Source organism: Syngnathus floridae, chromosome 12 (genome assembly GCF_059516105.1).
Source record: "Syngnathus floridae isolate MCC-2025c chromosome 12, RoL_Sflo_1.0, whole genome shotgun sequence".
NCBI classification, from domain to species: domain Eukaryota; kingdom Metazoa; phylum Chordata; class Actinopteri; order Syngnathiformes; family Syngnathidae; genus Syngnathus; species Syngnathus floridae.
The window spans coordinates 5613379-5636533 of record NC_142424.1 but is presented as its reverse complement, the minus strand read 5'-3'; the positions used below and the strand labels follow the sequence as shown (position 1 = coordinate 5636533).

The 23155-nt window shown below is 42.0% G+C and overlaps 3 protein-coding genes across 10 annotated transcripts in view; 1 reads left to right on the top strand and 2 right to left on the bottom strand.

Annotated features, from left to right (window-relative positions):
- Nucleotides 1-67: 67 nt before the first annotated feature.
- Nucleotides 68-6202, bottom strand: rbm18 (RNA binding motif protein 18). Of its 2 annotated transcripts, none has more exons than XM_088391991.1 (6): nucleotides 5982-6202; nucleotides 5564-5672; nucleotides 3000-3126; nucleotides 2316-2396; nucleotides 1498-1598; nucleotides 68-839 (listed from the first exon to the last, which is right to left on the bottom strand). In XM_088391991.1, exons 2-6 carry the CDS (start codon nucleotides 5668-5670, stop codon nucleotides 668-670), a joined length of 588 nt encoding a protein of 195 aa, XP_088248117.1. In that variant the 5' UTR covers nucleotides 5671-5672; nucleotides 5982-6202; the 3' UTR covers nucleotides 68-667. The 2 variants fall into 2 exon arrangements, with proteins under 2 accessions (XP_088248117.1, XP_088248116.1); XM_088391990.1 differs by having other exon boundaries at nucleotides 5564-5677; nucleotides 5982-6201.
- A 52-nt stretch (nucleotides 6203-6254) lies between these two features.
- mrrf (mitochondrial ribosome recycling factor) lies at nucleotides 6255-22943 on the top strand. 4 transcript variants are annotated; one of them, XR_015861689.1, is made up of 9 exons: nucleotides 6255-6403; nucleotides 8482-8655; nucleotides 8721-8873; nucleotides 10681-10799; nucleotides 13790-13881; nucleotides 15328-15487; nucleotides 15549-15628; nucleotides 16402-16506; nucleotides 19904-22943. XR_015861689.1 is itself a non-coding variant. In XM_088391988.1 (8 exons), the coding sequence occupies exons 2-7, from the start codon at nucleotides 8484-8486 to the stop codon at nucleotides 15624-15626; spliced, it is 774 nt and encodes a 257-aa protein (XP_088248114.1). In that variant the 5' UTR covers nucleotides 6255-6403; nucleotides 8482-8483; the 3' UTR covers nucleotides 15627-15628; nucleotides 19904-22943. The 4 variants fall into 4 exon arrangements, 3 of the variants coding, with proteins under 3 accessions (XP_088248114.1, XP_088248113.1, XP_088248115.1); XM_088391988.1 differs by lacking the exon at nucleotides 16402-16506; XM_088391987.1 differs by lacking the exon at nucleotides 19904-22943 and having other exon boundaries at nucleotides 16402-18261.
- LOC148389758 (programmed cell death 1 ligand 1-like) overlaps nucleotides 21963-23155 on the bottom strand; it is a 6213-nt gene continuing 5020 nt past the window's right edge. For all 4 annotated transcript variants that reach the window (XM_088391984.1, XM_088391983.1, XM_088391985.1 and 1 more), the window contains one exon: nucleotides 21963-23089. In XM_088391984.1, coding sequence (XP_088248110.1) covers nucleotides 23004-23089 — 86 coding nt within the window. In that variant the 3' untranslated portion in view covers nucleotides 21963-23003. The remainder of the gene's footprint in view (nucleotides 23090-23155) is intronic.

Sequence of the window (23155 nt, the reverse complement as noted above, 5' to 3'; positions counted from 1 at the left end):
ATGCTGTAGTCCTAAAACGTAAGACTCCTGTAAAAGATTATATAATAAAAAAATGAACAAATCAACATCAATTTTGATCAAAATAAATTTAATTTAAAACAATGGTGGAAGCCAACACACTCTTCCAAATTGAATTGGAACCCTTTGTTCATAACAGGGGCCATTTTATTTAATTTTCCAGAGTCCTCCAATGGCCATACAAAATGGAACAATATGATGCAAAACGAACACAAATGTTTATTATACACTCTAAGCATTTGTGGGTTAGATGTTTTTTTTCTCCTGAGGCTTAAATTGCTTTGAAAATTGGTTAAATAATCGAGGTATATTATGACCAACAGTTTGTAGATAATTTCCACACCCCCTGCTTTAATAAAACTAAATGAGGGGGGGAAGAAAAATATTAAAAGAAAAAAAAAAACAGTTTTGCATTTCTTTTTTTTTTTCAAAGGTTTCTTTAGTACTTCCTGCACATTCCAAACATCAACACAAGCACACTCAAATAAAATGTAACACAAGAGAAACAACTGAATTCATAATTTGTCCATCATTGTTCGCAATAAATGTCTTTAATTCCCATTTTAAGAAGTTCCTGTTGAGGTGGTGAGGGGGCCTGAGTTGTGTGTGTGTGTGAGGGGGGGTTCTCCTTGAAAAGTGGGCGGACGGGTCATCTCCTAAACCTTCGAAAGGGTCTGCTGTGTGATTTGGAGTAGGGCTCCCAGCGCTTCCTCTCTGGCGGCTTGTTATAGACGTAGGCAGACGGCCCTGAGTACTCCTCATCTGGATTCTCCTCCATCATCTGCAGCTTGGCCTCGATGGCGCGGATCTTAGCGCTCGTACTTGAGGAGGCCAGACGTAAAAAATAAATAAAACAGGAAGTTAGCAGGCTTAAAGGGAAATACCAGTAGCAATTGTAGAGTGAAATATTAAATGGGAGGACGTGGTGCAGGTGAGAGGAGGAAGAGCAGGAGCGAGATGATGTGTCTGGGCGGGCATGGAAGAAGACGGTGTTTTTATTTCCTCTCGTGCGAGATTTGAAGAGCGCCACACTAGAGTCCAAGTGTGCAGTGTGTCCCCGAGGAGAGCTCTCCAGATGGCATCCTGTGCTCGGAGACACCGTCCCTCGCTAAGAGCTCTCACTCGGCTTTATTTCCGAACGCGGTGAAAGCTCACGAGTGACAATAGGCGCTCCCCAAAATAATAGCGGGACTTGTCGACATGCAGGTCGATGATCAATAACATGGACTGTGGCGCTCCCATTTTGTAAATGGAATGCTTTTGTATGAAGATGTGAAAAGTGGATCTTTGTGGAATAGTGACGATATAGGGGGAAATATTTCAACGAGATGTCTCCTGCTGAGTGGGGTTGTAAGTTTGGAGATGGGTCTGCTTTTCTGACATGTAATTTGAAGCTGTCAGGAATGACATGTATCATCATCATGTAATTGGTGTCACATGTTTAAGGACAAAACACATTTGTGTGTGAGCACAAACAACCTGAGGTGATTCGTCGTTAAGGCTCCGTCGGCTCCGTCGCCGCTGCTCGACGGTTCCAAGCTGGAAGGCATCGTCTTGTCGTTACGGAAGCCTTCGAACCTCTGCAGATGATGATGAAGATAATGAATGACAGAGTTAGTTTAGCAATTAGCAAACACAACGGAAGAACATGCAGCGGGAGCAGCGTTCTGATATTAAGACTCTCCAACAGGTTGCCGTCTGGATTCAATCCAAACATCTCAGATAGCCAACACTGACTTCTCCTTACCTATAGACAAAGAAAAAAAAAAAGACAAGACACAAAATGTCATGTGACAGGTGAAAGAAAGCCCAAAACCAAAATCTTCGGAAAAAGTTCAAGGAAGCCTTTAAAAACGAGGACTTGATTTTATTAACCCTTTAATTAAAAAAAAAAAAAAAATCAAATATTTCATGTATTAGAAAAAAAAAAAAATATATATATATATATATAGAAATAGTTGTTTTGCTGTGTTTTATTGCGCTCAAAGGGTAGGAAGGCACTTTAAAAAAAAAAAACATATGACAACATATTATTTTACAATTTTTTATTTGTTATGAAAAAATACAAAATTGGGCCAAGGTGATGAAACGTGACACCGTGTGTGTGTGTGTTTGCATGTGTGACTGTAGGGTGTGATTCATCTCTATACAGGATATCCCTCCACAATTCGCCAGTAAGCAGTCTATTGTTAAGAGACAAGAGTTGGACTGAGATCCCACTGACCCCCCCCCCCCTCCTGCCACATTAGTACACGTCAAAGTGTTACACTGGAAAAACGAGCGAGTGTGCCACTTACCTGTGCATGTGCCCAACGCACAACCAGTTTCTTGGACAGTGCTAGCTTGCCATTCAAGCAGTGGATAGCTCTTTCGGCCTCCTGCAGACAAAATAAAGATGGATCTTGATTATTTTAAAAATGTCATAACTGGGAAAGGCACCGTAAAAAATATGGGTCGCGACTCTCCAGTGGTCCTTAATTTAATGTGACTTAACTTCTCGACCACTGGCGGATCTAAAGGGGGGGCCCGCGGGAGCACTGGCCTCCCTTGAAATATTAATCTGGGTGGTGTGACTAAGTGTGCGCGAGTATAGAAGATAAACACACAGTTCCTTTGTAAAACTCTTCTGGGAGGACTTCATAGCCAAGTGATAGACACTGGCTGTGAAACTAGATGCTTATCATGATCCCTCCCGGCTCATTCTAAAATAAATACAGGCCGGCCAGCAAGTAAAGTTGGAGGGGGGGGGAGTAAGGGGTACTTTGTGGTGCTTTTAATTCGAAACAGAATTCACTCCAGCGACGACAATGTGATTGTTGAAAGGTAGACATCGTGATAATACGTAATAAATTGAAATGGTTGCGCGGAAATATCATGTCCAAATTTGGTCAAGTTAGTCCTGTGTGTTTTTTTCCCCCCCACAAATTATTTACGCCTATAAAGTAATCTGATGTTAAAGACAAGATTAATTTTATATGTACCTCTCTGGTGTTAAAGTTCACAAAACAGTAGCCTCGTGGTTGCCCCTCAAGAGGACCGGACTTATGGAACAGGAAGTCAAACTGTTTGACATGGCCAAACTTTTCCAACAGCTTCACCAAGTGATACCTGCCAGAAGAGGAAAGACAAAAGTGCAAACATAAATAACAAAAATAAAACCTACAAGGGTTGCAAAATAAGCATATGATTTATCTTTATTTCGTTTAAAAAAAAAAAAAAAAAACGGAAAGCCAGTATTGTCTCCACATCAGAAGGATTGTGGTTATTGTCAGTATGAATCTGTCAAGAGTAAAGGATAACGAGAAAGGCGGCTTTCCCCTGCCTGACACCTTTTTAGCAGCGGGCCAGCTGGTGTGGCACGCCTGAGACAGTAAATCTTTTATTGAGACAATGCCGAGGATACGGGAGCAGGACAATGAGGGAATAAAACAAAGGAAGCCTCCGGCTCCCCTCCCGTGCGCCCGAACTCTGTACAAACAACATCCAGCGAGCCGCTCAACTTAGGACATGCGCTCACGGAAGAGTTATGCCGCCGTGCGCGTTTTGAAGCGTGGGTACGGCCGAGCTCGGAACGGCATGGGAAAAAAAATATGTCTTCTGGGAAAAGAGGCCGGACAATGAGACCTGCGTCACCCAGGCTCGACTTGGCCGGGCTCGTTCGAACCACAATGTATTAAAATCAAAATCACAATGACCCCCCCTTCCCTCTGTGGTATTTATAGAGTCCAATTTCAGGTGATGTTTTGGAAGGAGGGTGAAATCGAAACAAATCAAGCGAATGCCTACGTTGAAATGAATTTTGTCGATTTGGATTGCCGAAGAACACCACACAAAGAAAACCGTCAAACGTCAGGACTGAAGGTGACTCCAGGTGAAATACAGTTTTGTTTTCTTCACCAGCCTGGTATTGTTTCGTTGTTATTCTAAATCACGACGGGGTTTGTGTGTATGCCAATCTGGATGACAATGTGTGTGGGAGCGTGGATGGGGATGTGGAGTGCGACTTTCCAGGTTGCTACAATCTTGTACGGCTCCCTTGAGGGCTTTAAGACCACAGATGACTTCTGCTTTTCCCAGACAACACCCTGTAAACATAACTAAACAATTTATCTGCCTAAAGTTTATGTTCACGTATTGTATATGAATTTTTTTTTTTTTTTTTTTTGCAATACTAAGTAAACACCCGCAAAAAAAAAAAGATAAATGAAAAGTCTGCAGCAGTGGTAAAAATACAGTATATAAACACACACACACACAATGCAAGACACTCCAAGAACATTTTTGGATACTCGCAACACAACCACAATGGACTGCGATCTCGTGGGAGCCGTAAAAAGCGCCGGAGGAAGAGGAGGAGATGGGGGAGTAAAGGGGTGTGGAGGGAAGAACCTGCGGAGAGTGAGAGTAAAGTTCAGAGCGCTTTACGGCAAGGTGAAAGGTGGAGGCGGGGAAGGATGCTGCTGCCAAGGAAGCGAGGTGAGAAGACGGGTAGTGGGACGGATGAGGAAAGGGAAAAGGAGGCGGGAGGGCTTCATTATGGATACTGTAAATATGACAAAGACTAGCGAGGGAACAAAGAAAACATAATTTAGTCTTTAACCCACCAGAGAAGAACTGAGGACACATCCACGAATTGCTAAATATGATTATTTTACCATTTAAATGGACAAGACTCCTTTAAAGAATCATTCGATGAACTCTTGACTCCCAAATAATGGACAGCAAATTAAAATGGTATCATTTGTAGCAGGTCTACATTCCTCCTCTAATATGCTTGGTGGAACAAACAAAAGTGTAGTGCCAGTGCCAACCAGGAGCTAATTAATCTTCCCAATCAGTAAAAGGGGCCGTGGGCATTTCTCATGTTTGCTCTTTGTACGGTTTGCTCGTAGCGTTATTTAAACAGAAGTAGAGCAGGGCATAGGAAAGGGAAGGAAACGCCTGTCTAGACGCCCACCAGAGCCACAACGCATATATTCTGCAGAACCCCCCACCCCCACCCCAATGTACACACAAAAACAATCTACAGGCCGAAAAAAAAAAGACCTTCTAGTCCAACACATTGTCCATAAAGGTAATCTCACACCCGCACATTTATGATGTTATTGCCTCTAATTTCGAACACACACAGGTCCAGATTGAGAGCGAGAGAGAGTAAACAGGGCAGGTGGGTGAAGAACGATGTCTGCCGCCTCTGCAGGGCAATTCCACGCCTCGCTGCCACTGTTTCACACACCCGAGCCCCTGTCTGCTCAGTCTCAGCCTGCAACACACACGCGCTACACACACAGCTCATCAATCATGCCTGCACACACAATGCAGAGCCTCTCTCTCTCCGTGGGCAGCTTTAGAAAGCAAAGTTTGGGATTTGGAACACACACTGCCAAACATCAGTTTTGAATCGCCAGCTTGAACACTGCTTGGCAGCTTCATGTGTTTGTTTTGGGTGAAAATTGGATTTGTGTTTGGGGTGCAGGTATTCATCGTAGTACTTAATAAACAGTATCACATAAAACTTTAATATATAACAGTATCATAAACTCACTCAGTGATTTTGGGATCGATGTTGCCGATCCATAATCGGTTTCCATCATGGGCTCCAGTGTCTGAAATGATGGAGGCGTTTTCCATCGTCTCTGACGCAGACGACATGTCTACACTGACAAGACAAAGTACAAGATTGAGGAAACACCATGCACACCTGGAATATGATCACTTGTTAATCGATTAAAAAAAAAAAAAGACATTTTGAGTATATTAGGAATCATAATCTGGTGAACACTTGCGCCGACTGGTCTCATGTTGCAGAATGCAAACGTTTGATTTCAAAACACTGCTTAAATTTACCCTTAGCTGCTCAATATTAGTATTCTCAACAACAAAGAAGATGCAGTTAAATTATTGATTTAATATTGCTGCTTTATGTAAACAGGTTACTAGCGATTAGCATTCTTAGCACTTACCTTCTATCAAACCTGTTATATGATCACGGCTTCCTCTTCGATAGAATTAGCTTCTGATCCCGCTTTCGGGGTGCTTCGGTGATGTCAGATAATTATAATAAGCATTCTAAATCTATGGGTTAGATTATTGATTGTAAATTGGGTTGAGTGGCTTGTTTTGAGGGCGAGGCGATGGATTTGTTGCCATCCGACAACATAGGCGCATTTTAATGACGTGTGAGTAGTTGTGTTTATAGTGCGCTTGGTTTTAAGTTTGACCATTCCGATCGCACACAAAGTTCTTTGCGGCAGGTTGGTTTCCGCCCATCTGACACACTCTGTAAAGCATTTCAAGCGTCACTGTCTCCAAAACACGTCGAGGGAAGATGACATAATGTCAAACACCGCTTCCCCGTAACATGCTGCCGTGAAGAATTGTCACAGTAAGTGTGATTATTTGTGTATTTTAACGTACTATTTGTCTTTTAACTGTATTTTTCTTTTATGTTCGGATTCACCGTGTTTTTTTAATGTGTCTGAGTTTCTGACGTGTTATGAGTCGATAAAGAGGCGGGAAATGTCTTCAACACGCCGACCTTCACTCTTTTAATAAACTTAACCTATTTCTTAAAACATGTAAAAACGTCTTTACATATTACAATAATGTATCTTATGTTAAATATGATTAAAGTGTTACAATTGAATTATATTGATACTTTAATTCTGTTGTGTACAGTCTGAATTAAATGGATGTCACGTGACTTACATTTAATCATTAGGTCAGATTCGTCAAAATAATTCATATCCTATCTTACTATACTTTCCAAATTTAAAAAAAAAATGGAGACGTCTTCTCACAGTGGTCAACAAGTCCAATCATTGTGGTGTCTGTATGATTTTATGTTGCTATCCATTGAAGAAGTACACTGTATAAATATGACATGGCATAAAATTTAATTTACATAGTATTACAAATATTGTGTTTAGTCTTGTTTATTGTTTGATGTAGATGAGATTAAACCAGGAAGAGCATGATCAGATATAATTTTTTTTGTTCACACGAGTGCACAAAGGAGACCTCATGCGGGCTTGCTGCTGTAGAAAAGTGTGTTTGAGTGCAGCTGCAGGACGTGATGTTACAGTATCCCACTGACCACCTGTGCGCCACGTTTTCTGCTTGACTTCCCCTCCAAGGAGCTCCGTCAGCATCCCTCATCGGAGCCGATCTGCTCTACCACAGTTGGGTCAGATCATATCAGCTTGTCGGGAGAGTCTGCATGCCAGATTTTGAAAGCCTGGGGAGGAGTTTGACATGGGATGTAGTGGTGGTCTACCCTGACCATATTTGGATATCAGATCATCTCTGGACGTGTGGCTCATAGATTTGGTTTGTGATTTTCGTGGCAATAACGAGCTGTACAACAGCCGGGCCTCTTTTATTGAAGAACAAAACAAAACAAAATAAAACAGTGGCGGTTCTAGGAAGTTTCATCTGGGGTGGCCGAGGGGTGGCACTCGAGCAACCATTTTCTGGAAATAAGATTTTGTAATTTATAGGGTGAATATTTTAGTGCTTGAGTATAATATTTTATAGGATAGTCAAATACAGTGTTCCATTTTTGATTCCCCATTTGGCAGGTCTTGTCAGAGTGTGTTCTGCCAATTAAAAAAACATTTTATTCCAAATGTTTTAACAGTGCGTCCTTGCCGGAGGTATGTTCACCGCTGACTTTTGTTTTGAACACCCCATTTACGGTAGCAGTATTAAACCACATTTTGTTTTGAGTCCAACACTGTGGTATGCTTCTACCCTTGAAGCTCAAAGAACCTTCTTCACAGCCAGTGACATTGAAAGACAGGATTTAGTGTGTTTGTGTCTGCGGTCTTTTGTTAGTCCGGAGTTTGTCTGTACTTGCGTGCACGCTAAGGTTCAGCGGCACAGTTCATAGTCTGCAAGGTGGGAGGTGGTGAGTCCATAATAAAGTCAGAGGGGCTGCTCTGGTGTATGTTGTTCAATGAATGGTGTGGGAGAAGTTCCCCTTTAGGAATTCCCAAACATCAGTACTGAATGTGGAATTCAGTGGGAGAAAAGACTGACTGGTGGTACAAGATGTGTGCCCACCTCCTACTGGCTGATATTGGCTATTACCATTTTTTTGTTTTTAATAAATGTACAGTAATAGCCGAACGTGAGACTAGTCCTCAAATTTGAATATGGAAAAAATTCAGTCAAATTCTACATTTTTAGAATTTTGTTTGTTTGTACTAAACTGGAGTCAAACGCTTCTATTTATTTAATATATTTACTTCATACTGAATGAATCAATGTAGGTTTAAATTTTTAGTCTATTTTAAATGAAGTGAGATTAGATCGTCTATATCATGTGTTTTGTTACAAAATATTTTTAAATAAATCAGATGAAAATTAATTAAAATGTAAAAATGATGGTTTAGGTTTGGAAAACAATATAAATATGAAAATATTTATATTTGTAATGTTATGTTTGTCTTTTCATTGTAGCAATGGCTGTGAATCATTTGAGCCGACTACGTCCGTTGCTGTGTCAGTCCCTGGCGCGACATCTCAGATGTGCCCCGGTGGTCCCCGCAAAGCTCAGCTCCCCGATGTTCTTCCCTGACAGTCTTTCCCGGCCCACTGCGTGCGTCCGCCTCTATGCCACCAAGAAAGCCAAAGGTTAGTGTGGACGTGAGTTGCGTGCCATGTCTCTCGCCGACCGCTCTTTGTCGTCGTCTTCCTAGCCAAGACAAAAGGACAAGCGGCCAAGGTGAATATTAGCGCCGCTCTGGTGGAAGACATCATCAGTCTGGAAGAAGTGAAGGAAGACATGGCGGCTGTCGTCAATGCGCTGAAAGATGACTTCACGCGCAACCTCAGCATCAGAACGTCGCCCGGTATTATCTCATATTCTCAAAGTCGACATTTCATACAAACGTCAGCTTCTGCCTAAACCGCATTTATCCATCAAAATCCCCACGCGCCTTGTTTGCATCGTGCCGTGCCCCTTGTGACCTTACCTTGACCCCACTTTGACCATGATTTCCCCAACTACATCCAGGTCGTGACCCCGGTGCCTCCGGCCTGGAAAAATGGTAGCTTAGTTTGGAATGAGGGTCATAGGGGGATGAAATGGGCGGAAGAAGCGTGTTCTATTCAGCTAAGGACTACCTATGATGATAATAATAGCAATAAATGCATAAAAATCCTTATATGGTCAATTCCTCAGGGTTATGTTTTAGGTTCATATGATCCCAAGCTCATATTTGTCCTTCTCCTGACCAGCCTTCGTCTTTTTCATGTTCTGGCTCAAACTATTTCAATTACAAGCACAAAGAACGCTTATTTCCATCTGCTTCCTCGGCATCCATCCCCGCCTCCATCCATCCATCTGTCCGTCCGCCTCTCTTCTGTCCAGCTGCACGGTAATCCGGGGAGGCAGCAGGACTTAGGTCTGACAGCAGGGATGAGATGTTGGAATGGGAATGACGTCAGTTGTGCGAGCAAGCGAGTGTGCGCGAGTGTGTGTGTGTTTTGCGCAAATTTCCTCATCTGGATTTAATCAGGAGTAAGTGTGGATCTAAATGTATGAAAGTGTGTAGAAAGCCAGAGATGGATGGAGGCAGAACATCCGCGGGGTTGTTGCGGTCAGAGCTGGGTTGCCAGGGAAGCTTCCATGCAGCATCTTCCTGTCGGTGCTTTGAAGGATTAGTTGGATGCAGTCATCCTTCAGTCAGTTACTTCGCTTTTTGCCCACTCCATCTGTATCCCAGATTTTTTTTGTTGTTAGATTTATAATATTTCTGTGATAGTTTCCCCCTTTGTTTTCAGTTAGGACCTTTTCATGAAGAAAAAAAAGATCTATTGTGTTAAAGTCAGACAAGGGAATGAATAATAGTACGTCAAGGTTTTATTCCATGAATTCACTAATGGATACGTTCAAGTGGACAAACTGAAATCAAAACCGTATATTCAATTTGATAAATGAATGAATTAATATCCTGGCTCTTCATTGTTCTTGTCGAAAGGTGAACCTATTTTTTTCCTAATATACATATCATCATGTTTCTCACGTGATATGGTTGCAACTTTTGATATTCTCCTTGCCCCGATCGCTTACCGCTGCCTCTCTCGGTAAAAAAAATGGCCGCCTGTCTGGCCGACGTAATTGCTAGCAGATGCGTAGGTGCACATCGTCAAGGCACAAGTAACAAAGACGGACAGGCTGAAGGTCACAACTAGGGATTAAGAAACCCTCTGACCCATCTTTCCACTCTCCATATTTTCTATATCGGACTATTGAAATCCAACAATGAAACAATCCCAGAAAATAACGATTTCTTTTTTCACACACCACCAGCCGTGTCAAAAGTTGCAACCTCCGCAGCCTAAGCAGGCACAGAGTGATGTAAGGCAGAGGTGCAAGAGAAGGAAACAACCGCGTCTGAGGTTAGCCAGATGGAAGGCAAAGAGGTGGGGGGGTCGAGGTCAACACACCTTTGCTTCTCTCATCACAGAAGAAAGGAAAGGTGTTCATAAAAATAACACCAAATATTTTTTTTTCAATCATATCTGACCAGATGAATCTTTATGAAGTATTCTCAAACCCATTTTTATGCCGTACATTGTGAATAATGTTATTTTTATTTCACTGTGAGAAAGAAAGTGTAATAATGTTGACATGGCAAATCTTTATATGTTAAGGAGCCCTGGACCATATTGTGGTGTCAACACCAGATGGGAAGTTCCCTCTCAACCAGCTGGGCCAAGTCTCCATGAAATCCCCTCAGCTCATTATGATCAATATGAGCAGCTACCCCGAGGTAAGACCATCATTCACAAACCAACAAAAACAAAAAGATATTCAGGGAGTGACTAGAGCTTGCAATGTAAATCTTAATTCTCCAGATTTGCACCAAATGCTTCCAAAGCACATGTGCTAATACTCCACAAAGTTTCTTGGAAATATGTGAAGTAGTTTCTGTGCAAGCCTGCTGACTCACAAACAAACAAACTGCAGTTACAAAAGTACCTCCGGTCTTGGTTCTTTGGTTCTTGGCGGAGGTATTCATGTGAGGCTTGAAGTGGAGCCAGAGCCGACATAAATGAAACCCGACCTTAGCGTCTCACGCCAACTTGGTCTCGTATGCTAATTGATGGATCGCTGGAGGAGCTCTTTGTTCTGGGGTGAAAGATAGCACCAAGAACTTGAACTGTGTGTGTGTGCGGATATGTAGATACGTCTGTGTGTATGTTGTCACCAAATGGGAAATGACCTCATCTTACCCCCAGGTTAGGAAGGAATGGATTATTTTTCTTTTTTTTTTTTTTTTTCTTTCCCGACCCGGCTTTCCTTCTTCACTGTACAAATCACAGCTCTGGTTCTTCCAGTAGGCTTGTATTGTCCAGACTTTTCCAAACTGGTGGTCCGGAAAGTCAAAGCTCTTTTCTTTTTTTTTTTTTTTTTTACTACAATTAAGACATTACACAATCATGTATTCACTCTTCTTCTACATAAAACTCCTTGACAACAATCCAACAATCAAAGTAGCAACATTTAGCAATCTAACCTTTAAACAGAGCTGACAAATTGACCCCTTTGTTTTTTTTTTTAAAAGATTCCACAAAATAATGCCGAAACCGTGTCGAATAGGAAAGTAGTACATTGGTTTTAATGATGTTGAAGTAAAACAACTCGATTTAGCTTAATGCTAAGATTAGGTGGCTACGGTGGCCTACCTGATGACCTCATGCCACATCAGTGAGTGGGAATCATTTATTATGGCAGAAAATATGAGAACCCTGACCTAAACCTCATCTCACCAACATAGCTAGCGAGCCAAGGGGATAGGATATCAAGTAGCGGGGGTGCGGAATTGAATTTGGGGGGAACTCTTCAGTCGCAGGCTGCATTTTTAGCCACAAGTGCCCCCGGCCAGTGGTCCTCTGGTAAGTGTTTCTTCACAGCGACTCTAACCGCAGACCACACGCGCGCTCCCAGCAGACACACAACACATACACGACGTCGCACAGAGAGGCGAGGCCGTTGTGGCCGGACCTAATAGGCTTATAATGATGCCTATCCATTACCGGGCCTTCCAGATGCCCTTCAATTGTTTTCCAGTCATTTATTAAGAAGCAGCAGGCCCGTGTAGGTGAGCATCACCCGCAGGAAGACGGCAAGTCCGCATTCCTTTCCGCTCACTTCTTAGCTTTGATGTGAAACTTCAGCGTAATTCCCCCCCTCCTCCCCCCTCGTCCTTACTTCCATATTAACGAGAACCTGGCCTGAAAAATTCCGGTTTGGCCGTCATGAGCGCGGAAGAGGTGATGAATATGATGCAGAGAAGAACTCAAATATAGGTAGGAGTTAAATCTATCACTTGACGCACCGAGAGAGCAAGCAGAGGTCTGGGCTCTCTGGGCCGTTTCAGCGAAAAAAAAAAGAAACAAGAGCTGAATGAATTAATTCAATGCACACAAATAAGCTCCTTTCATCTCACCGCCATTTTTTTTTTCTCCCCAGTGGAAAACACCAGAAGGAGCTGTCTCGGAAGGAGGTTTTAAAAATGCGCTTTTTTATGCATTTTTTTAAACTCTTTGGAATGCTCAGCATAGGGAATTGTCATGCCGCTAAATTGTGATTTTTTTTTTTTCTCCTGTATGCAAAGTGCAGCATCTGGTAAGATGTTTGCAATCTGTCAGTAAAGCCTCTTTTGTGTCCAAATGATCTTGGTCAAGATTGCGTTTTTGGACTACTTACCTCCTAATGTCATGCTGGATGATGGCAGATTTTAAGGCTATCTGATGTCCAATCAGCGAGACATTAATGAGGCCATTCCAAGAAGGATCTCTCTCTGGCCACAGTTTTGATCACAAGACTAATCAGTCGACGAGCTCAGCTTTAAGTGACCGCACACTCTGGTGCGTTTATTTGGCAATAATGCAGCCGCAACAGGTAGACAAGAATGAGCAACAAGAGACGGTTGTGATTTCATACGGAATGATTCATTCAATGCATGGATCACATGATGAGAAAAAAAAAAAACGAGAAGTCATATCTGAGAATATTCCTACAAATACATTTCGATTTATTTCACAACAGCGAATTATGAGAGTCAAGTCGACCTATTTTGAGGAGAATTTTAATCAGAATAAAGTCTCCATTTTACAAGATTAAATTTGTCATTTTACACTCACCAAAAAAATATAATTTAATGGGGATATTAAGAATTGCAACTTAATAAAGAAAGCGTACCCATTTTATGAAAGGGAAGTTTTATTGTTTAATAAAAAGTCACAGTTTAAGAGAAAACATGTTAATTGGCAAGGTAAACAGACAAAAAATATTTCCTCAAAAAGTTCAAAAAAAAATTTCAATTGGGGAAAAAAAATAATTTAACCTTTAACAGTTAAAAACTTTTGCAAGAAAAACAAATTAGGAGAGTGATAATCAAATGACTTTTTTTCCCCTCGGTTTAAAAAAAATTTTTTTTTTAAAAGTGTGGTGCTAACACTCATTTATGAGTGTGTGTATGTCGCAAGCAGACTCTCTTGTAGGGTCATTCGGGGTCAGCGGCCTGCCCTGCAACCTCTCAGCCCCGTCCCACAGGACCGGGCGCTGACAGTGGCCCAAGGCACTTCCACAGTGTCCGGGCAGCAGCCACACGCACACGCACAGCATACAGAACACCTTAATAACTGCCAGCTGGAGAAAGACCACTACCTGCCGTTGGAGCTTTGATTTTTGTTTTTTCACCCCGACTTTCTCGTGTGTGTGTTCTTGGGTTTTTGTGTGTGTGTGTGGCCTCAGGCTACCTCGGCAGCAGCCCGTGCCCTGAGAGAGAGTAGCATGAACCTCAACCCTGAGGTGGACGGGACAATCATCAAGGTGCCTGTTCCTAAGTGAGTCTCTTCTTACACAAACACACACATGCGTACACACGGATGCACAAACAAAGACTTTCCCAGTTGTTTCACTGTTTTGCGGTCATCCGTCAGCTCTTCCTCCAGGCAAAACAGCATGGCTGAAAATCTTGGCTGCTATTCTTTTTAGGGATACCCATGCCAGTTTTATTTCACGGTATCGGTACTCACGACCGGTAGTTAGAAATTAGTAGAATTGAAAATATTACAATCATTTTGTGAAATGTTTAAGGAATATTTCTGCATTGAATATGTCTTTATTTAAAATTATTGTTTTTGAGGGAGGGAATTTTATGTGTTAAAAGTTTTATGTGGAAAAATACCCGTGGTATCTGCACTTGGTATCGGTATCGGCGTATTTGGGTACCAGTGGTCGTATCGGTCTGGAAAAAAAAGTGGTATCGAACATTTTTTATTCTTTTTGCTATAATGGCAGTGTTAATAAGGAACTGATAATATTTTGCGTAACAAGCTGTCATGTTTTCAAAATTCCTTCTAAAATGATATTATTAACTGTTGGCACAAGAACCAACATAGTTTGGTCATACGTTCCCTAATTTGAGTCTTTTCATACAGTCACTCTTTTTACTGTGAATATTTGCATATAAGATGTTAAGCCAGTCCGCTTGTTTACGTGCATGCGTGTTTCCTGGCGGTTCCAGCCGCCGTCTCAGCAGCAGGTGTTAGTCTGATGGAGTAAGGACACACGCATCGGACCGCTCCCCCAAAAGGCAGCCTCCCAGCCCCTCCAATCAGCCCCGGCACGCTCCCGAGCATCCATTTGCATTTGCAAAGAGAAGAAGAAGGCGCCCGTTGATTTGCAGTGGAATCAGCAATTAGAGCGTATTGTTTGCAGTAAATAGATGCTACTCGTGGATTGTTTGCAAATAGTCCAGCGGGCTAGAAAACGGCAATTAGGGACAAAAGAATCGCAATGACACGTGGAGTCAAATTTGGCGAGTGATTAAAACAAGCGGGGTGATTACAAAAGTTGTCGGCTTGATGAAGGTTTCAGTTCTGAAGTGAAATCTAGGGGAGGGATTGTTTGTAAAATAGCGGCTACAAACTTTTCGTTAATAACAGCCTGGTTTTAGCACTTTGCTTGTTTTAAAGGTATAATCAAAGGCAAGTTGGTTCATTTGCATTTACACAAGGACTTTTTAAATGACAATTTGAATAGCACTCAATAAGTGGGTCGACCTGAAATTTCTTAGGATTTCTTCTACATGCTACTCTGGGAAAAGATTAGCTTAAAATTTTTGTATGGTCGGTCCAAGCCTGTTTAATATCATCACACGTCAGCAATGTCTGACCAGAAAGTTGAGTGCGGCTTTTAAATGTGCACTCCTCACTTGTGTGCCAGGGATTAAACTTTTCTGTTTTGTTCCCGTTTTTTTTTTGTTTTTGGGTTTACTCCCTTCTCAGAGTGACACGTGAGCACAGAGAAAACCTCGCCAAGACGGCCAAGCAATTCAGCAACAAGGCCAAAGACTCTCTGAGGAGAGTGCGCTCAAACGCCGTGACGCAAGTGAAAAAAGCAAAGGAGGGACAATCGGAGGACACCATCCGACTCGTCGAGAAACAGGTACGGAAGATGAACGAGAGGTTTTCTTTATCAGGAGACTGTCACGTCTTTTTCTCGACAGATTCAGCAGATGGCCGACAATATCGCGGCAGACATTGACAAACAGCTCGCAGCGAAGACCAAGGAGCTGCTCGGATGAATGTGAGGAGACACACATGCAGCTTTTGGATTTTATATTTTATCTTTTTGCCACATTCACAGGCGGACATGTTTAATACGTATTGAGTTGATATTCGACAGCAACACGAAAAGAGCGGGAACCGGTTTTGGATTTTTGGTGTTTACACAAAGGGAAGATAAAAACTGTAGTAAGGGTGTACGGCGTTAAACAAGCCGTGTTAATCTTAGGTTAGCTTAGCAATTAGCATGTTTTTTAGTTCGAACATTGCTAGTAGTTGTGGTTGTGTGTTATTACTTTATCTTGGTTGACAGCAACCCTAACCCAACCCTAACCCTAACCCTAACCCAAGTCAATTCACTCAGATATATCAACTCTCTCACTCTCCATTTTTCACGCCAGCTCCATTTTGGTTTGGTGCTCACAGACTGCAACAATCCTGTCCCTACAATGATTTTATTTCGCCGCACTGTGTGTGGCATAGTAAGAGCAACTCCTCGACATAGCCACATGAGTAGCCAGCTCGTTATGAGCTAGCTAGTGCGGCATAAGTAGCCTCTCGACCTCTGAATATCCTCAGTTGGTGTCGTGGGAGACCAGCATGCTTTTAGCGAAAACTTTTCCGACCATTCTCGGATTTACTTTTCAGTTTTAGGACTAATTTTGGACCTGTTTTTTATTTTTTCTCGTCAGGAATTCTTTACGCCAACTACTGGCCTAGCATGAATATTACATCATTGTCAGATTCTCTCTCGTCTGGCTTAATGGGGATCATTATGTGTTCCTTGTTTACCAGGTCGTTGTTGTGTGATTACACCCTAAGAAGTTTTCGACTTTGTTGCCACATCACTGGCGAAGAAAAATCATCCCTTTTACCGTCTTCAAATAAATACAGCACTGGGTAGGAATAGCTTTTTAATGGCATTTGTGGGCTTCCTTGTCATTATACCCTCTCGCCACAAGGGTTGTCTGTTTGGATAAGACAAACGCACCCGTCTAAATGTCAACTGACTTTTTTCCTTCTTCCTTTTTTGTCCCGGTGGCAAAAGCAGACAACATTGTCAACCAGTTGCTAAACATTTGCTTCACATTCAAGACTGAAAATGCAGATGCATGTCTAGCATCAACCACATGTCTTCTCTCCTTTAAATGATTATTGATGGACTCTATTTAAACCAAACCACTTTGTAGTGCATGTTTGTGCGTGCGTGATGGCTCTTATTTTCTTTTTCTCCACTTTCAGTTTGAAGTCGAATTCCCCCTCCTTCTCCTCCTCCATTAGTTTGAGTGATAATGGACTTTTCCTGTGTGCGCGGATCTGACTGTCGGCACCACAATGGTCCATTAGGGTGGGAGGAAGGCTTTTAATATTGTCTTTGTTCTGAAATAGCTACACTTAAAAAAAAAAAAAAAAAAAAAGTATGGCACTCTTATAGTAGTTGGATTGTATGAATGGGAGCAAAACCATTAGCATAGACTCCTGTTTTCCTCTTCCTGTGGTTTTGTCTTTATTTTTATATTTGTTTTGGGTGCAGTCCAACGGTCTCACAAACGCACGCGATTGATTTTACGCTATTTGCTAAAAGATGACGCGGGCCCGCGTCCTTCGGTGCGGTTTCGTTTTGATGGGCTAAACAGAGCAGTCGTTAGATAAACACGAGTTTTGCGAAGGAGCGTCTGTGCAGGGGACGGCGGCGGCCTCGCGTGGAAATGGCGGCGTTCTCCGGGCCATTCCCTGTCCAGATGTCAGCAATTTTGGGGGGCATTGTGTACCTTGGCCTGCAACAGAGGCTTCATGATCGATGGAGGGCTGAAAATCTCCAAGTCTCTGGCGCAACAAACGCTGGCCAAGCGTGAGGAAATTGCTTTCAGCTGATAGCTTCATTTCGCTTGACATTTATCAAGTGAAGAGTTTTTTTTTTTTTTTTGTATGTTTACCGCAAAACAGCATACCGCCCTCTCGGCTCATGCGTGCGTGCCTTCCGTCTTTATAGAAGTTGCGGCGTGTCCTTTGGCCCTTCCGCAGAAAAATATACAAATCTAAATTAGCTCAGTAAACTTTTGGAGGATTTGATAGCAGGGTCTTTTGTTTGCGTTTGGTGAACAGAAGGAAAGATAACCACACGGGGCTGTGATAAATGCGACGTGCTAACTTCGGGGCGGAAAAGTTAACAAATCATAGTATACACAAGTGGCCACTTCAATTGGTACACCTGCACAATCTAACAAGATATATGAAGTCTGCCTTTAGACAGAAAATAATCCTTTGTGCAACTCTTTTTCCCACAATAATGAAAAGTAGGTCAACTGTTTTGACTAAATATGATGTCACAATTTGGCTCATTTACATAATAAACAAGCGTCTCCGCCAATGACATGACCAGCTCCGTTTGACAAAACTCCAGAGCCATTTTCAAGCAATGACCTCTGCTGTCACATCAAATTCTTAAAGTAAGCAGAACCTCCGTTTAGTTTTGTTGGATGTCGGCATACATGGGCGATTCAAAATATTTGAAACAGCCCTGAACATTTCATTTGTCTTTGTACCTACTGTTGTAGCTATTGTGTCATGCAGATACTGTACAACAAAATATATCAGGTTAAAATGCAAGTCGAGATGTATTAAAGGGCAATTTGTGTTGTTGCATTCCCATCATCCTCTCATCCATACTTCTGTATGCTGATTTCTTTCTTACATATCTGAGAGTAGCATGACACACACACACGCACACACATCCCCTTTCCCCTCATCACCTCTGGAGTGCGAAAGAGTGTGTGAAGCTCCCCAGAAGATGTCATTGAGGCGCCAATCAGCGCATGAATATGAAATAAAGCTCTCCAAGGGGACACGCGTGCAGCGTAAAATGGCTGCTTATGCAAATTCAATTGAAAAGAATCTGATGTTCATAAGGGGATCTTTGACCTTTTCAGTCAGCTTACACGGGTCTATTAATATTTATAAATGTAATTGGCTGAGCTCGGGGTGGTGTGAGGCCTTGTTCTGGTGCGGTTAGACACATGCAAGGCCCCCCCCCCCTTCTTCCACTACAGGTGGACGCTCTTACTTTCTGCAGCTTACTTAGATTCTTCTCAAGGAGGAAGTTGGATATCCTAATAATCAGGTAAACTAATAGCGGGCGGCCAGAGTGTTTCCTTCCGCCGCACTTGGCATGTCAGTCATTCCCAGAATTGCTCCTGTCTGTCTGGTCTGCGAGCCATTTGGATGGAGCGGAACGTGCATCCACTGAGAACCCCCCCCACCCCCTCCTTGACGTGCTTTCACGCACCTCCCGCTTCTCCGACGTGAACAAAGCCTTCCTCAGTCTAAAGTGGCTCAATCTCAAATGATTAGCAGCATGGGAGGAATTACATATTTAGCTTTACGTCCGTCACCATTTCCTCCCGCGGCCTGATCTGAAGTGAGTGGCGAGCGGTGCCCTCCCTGTCGCTATCTCTGCGAGACTAAAAGGACCCCCCCCCCCCAGGCACACCCCCCACCCTACAGGAGAGTGTAATCAAGGGCTTCCAGCAGTGTAGAAGATGAGAGGTGCAGGGTGGACACTGATGACAATAGACTCAAATTATATTTTTTATGTCTAAAGTCAGAATCTTGTCCCCCGTGGGAGCCGTTTGTGTTTTTAGGAGGACCCCCCCCCCACCCATGAGGCTTATACTAAATAAAAAAAAAAAAATCCCCCAGAACATTTGCCACATTTCTTCCTTGAGGTCCTTTCAAAACTAGTTTGCCAGCATAAAAATTGGTTTGAGGTTTGTTGTTATCATGATTGGACGATTATCAGGGACAGAGAAACTGCCTTGTGCTACAACCACACAAGTCTGTAAACAATCACAGTGCAGCTCAGCTTCTGCTTATCAGTAGGTTTGGCTAGAAACATTTTTCTTTTGAAATGCCATCATCGCCCTCAGTAGCCCCCAAACCTGTTGCAGTTCATCCTCCATAGCATCATCTCTCGCTCATAAATAAAGCAGATGAACACAGTCAAAGCCATCGGACAGGAAGCCTGTTAATCTGCAATCCAATCCAGCCCGAGTCAAGAGTGAAACCCGGCTCGGCTTGACTGAGCGGGACCTGCGAGGAAGGAAGTGGAGAACTCAGGAAGTGGCGTTCAGAGCTTTCACCAGTCATATCCATCACTTGGGCTGGTGATGGAGGCATGATTGTGTGTGTGTGTGCGTATGTGTGTCGTATCCATCACACAGCCAGGAGAGCAGAGTCATTAGAGGGGTTGGGCCGCATTTTAACTAAACATCTTTTTCCATAAAATAAATGCTTCCAGGTTAGCGCGGGTCCCGGAGAAGCCAGGTCGCCCAGCGTTTGCTGCCACTCATCTGATCTCAATTACCAGGCAGCGCCGGGTCACAGCCTGCATGGATGCACACTGGAGAAGACAAGCAAGCAAGTGTGCCTTTCTCTTTTGCTTCCAATTGACACATTGCCACCCCGGCGTGAACCTTACACCCCTTACGTTTCCATGACTGCAGCACACACGCTACACTTTAAGCCAGTCTCAAACAGAGGGACCCCCCGGGCCGGCGGTAATGATTACATTTGTAAATTTGCTGGGTCAAAAATAACCCAATTTCGGTCAGAAATTCGACTGACCCACTACTTGGGTCAATTTGACCCGATGATCAAATTTTTTTTCACAAATAACTCTTATGGCTACACTGTAAACAAATGCTGCTCAGCTAGCCGGCGCCATAGCTTGCTAGCTTGACACATACTTTTGGCGGTATGGTCAAACGCATTTGACCTCGCCAATAAGGAAGCAACCCGAAGCGGACTATTACTTTCCAATTGACTATTGCATCACTTGGCAATTAACCAGAACAGTTTAAGTGAGAAAGTCATCGTGGGGTGAACTTTAACCCCGTGCCATCAACTTGCTTAATCACAAGTCTGACACAATTTATTGTTTACATTTTTACTGCCGAATGCTGCGCTGTTGTTTTCAATGCATTTAAGTGGCACACTTAATTTTTCTAACAATTCCAACTATTAAGCTGCGAAAACTATTTAAGTTACTTCTTTTGAATGCATTCAGTCGGTCAGTGGAAGAAGGAGACCATCAGGTTGTTCTGTTCTAAATACTGTAGAAGCGTGTGCATGCCTTTTGGTGTATTGTCCGTGTGCATTTACATCTCTACATCATCATAGGATAATTGCTTCCTCATGCTTCCCTTCTTCCCCTCGCCGCGAATATTAATTACCAGAAGACGAAACCAAGCCCTTTGGTCTGCAAGGTTAAGGTCAAAAGAGGAAATAGGGGGCCGCGTGTGTGTGTCTGTGAATGCAAAAAAAAAAACACCATACAATTACAAAGCAGTAAAGTTTCACGGGGTAAAGTTGTAAGCTAATTGTTTTCAGATATACTATAAATAGTTTTTTTTTATTTATTCAACTTTTTTGTTTGTCTGATGCCTTTAGGTGTTGCTTTTTAAAGCAACCTTGCTCCTTATTCGTCCTTATTCCTTATTTTATCCACTTCGGCATAATGAGCTGATTGTTTTTTTTTATTTAACCCTGAACACTTCCATATAATCGATGCATTTTTATTGTAAGAGAAAGATCCAAGCAGTCAGCTTTAAAAAAACAACCATGAGGTTATTTTAGGAGAGATATATATATATATATATGGCAATGACTTCGAAATAAAGCTTGATCTTGATCCTTGGAATTGCACATGATAAACTGGATTGCGTGATAAGATACTACTTTAAATGCATTATAAAATTAGTAAAGCTATCGTTGAATAAAACTTGCCCCCCAAAAAATCTGCATTTCTTATTTTCCAATTAGTGACCCTAATTTATTAGCACCATAATTGAAAATATGGAAAACCATATAGAAGGCGTGCTGACTTTATGTGGGCAGGTAGATGGCGCCATCTAGTGACTTTTTGGACATTTTATACAAACCTCCAGTAGGGGTCAGCAATCCCTTAGAAAAAGAGCTACGTACTTGCGCTGGCACCAAATACTTCAATTATATGTCTAAATTACAGCAATTAATGTTCATTTAACCATCCATCTTTTCTCACAATAATCATCAACAATGATTTGAAAAGGTTAGAATATAAGGTTTTATAAGTGTTTTCATTTTCCTGTGATAACGTTCACATCATTCCCAGGAAATCTGACTTTGTGTGCGCAGGTAGATGGCGCCATCTAGTAACATTTTGGACCTTTTATATAAACCTCCAGTAGGGGTCAGCAATCCCTTAGAAAAAGATCTACGTACTTGCTCTTGCACAAAATACTCCAATTATGTCTAAATTACAGCAATTGCTGTTCATTTAACCATCCATCTTTTCTCACAATAATCATCAACAATGATTTGGAAAGGTTAGAAACAATTTATTTTTCTAAGTGCATTCATTTTCCAGTGATAACGTTCACATCATTCCCAGGAAATCAAAATGATCCATTACTAGTGAGCTGGTTTTAGAACCAGCCCTTACACGAGTCTGAATACAATACTAAACAGATGATTACTTTGAGGTCCCATGTCTTTAAGAGTGAAATTAAATTTTACAAATACACCATTATGAATATGCCCTGGTATACAGGAGCCATATTTAAATAGTGTTACTATATTACCCTTACAAAGATAACATTGTTAAAGAAGTTGAGGCTGGAGTATTTTAAATCTTGGTATTATTCTAAGAGTTGCCTTTTAATTGGTGGCTTAAAAAAAAAAAATCGAATCAAATTTTTTCCAGTAAAATAAGACTATTTTTTTTAATGTTGCGGTAAAATAGCTAAAACATTTTAGTTTTAGCTATTTAAAGATCAATCATGTCTTTTTAGACAAAAAATGTAACAGATATGCCACTACACTACAGTTATTTCTGTGTTTCTCACTGACAAAAAACTTTCAGTGATCTCATTGTGCGTGTGAACAGTTCAATTAAATACTATTTTTCACATCTGTCTGTTCTTTACCTTACTGAATGTAGCTGCATTGAAGTACCTAAAAAAAAGCAGTTACTACAGTCCGGTGCCTTCAACACTATGTAGGATTCTAGTAAAAGTGAAGTTCACTATTCAAAAAAATATATTGTGAGGTGTGTATATTGTGACATTAGTGCTAATGGAAGTTCAAGAACTGACAAAAACAAAACAAAAGCAGTGGGTCTCGAATCAAACCCAGAGGTACACCGCAACTAATTTCTGTACCTTATTTTTGCATGGCCAGCCACACAATTTGTTAGGTTTCACAGAAACGGAAAAAAAAAAACCGTACGGTTTTATCAATCGTGTACTTTTGGAGGTTCCTCTGTGAAAATAAATAAATAACTACATCAGTCAACGCGACCAAGATCGCCTTTTTAACCTTGAACTCTTGGCTAAAATGTCACAAGAACACCGTCTTCCTCATCCTGCACGATCTGGGGCCCTCGAGGAATTGTCTTCCTCTGATGTCTGGCGGTAAAGCCTGGAGACCATCAAGCGGACGCTCACTAGGAACAAGGACAAGACCCATTTTCCAGCATTGTCATGATGGCAACAAATGCAATTTAGGAATT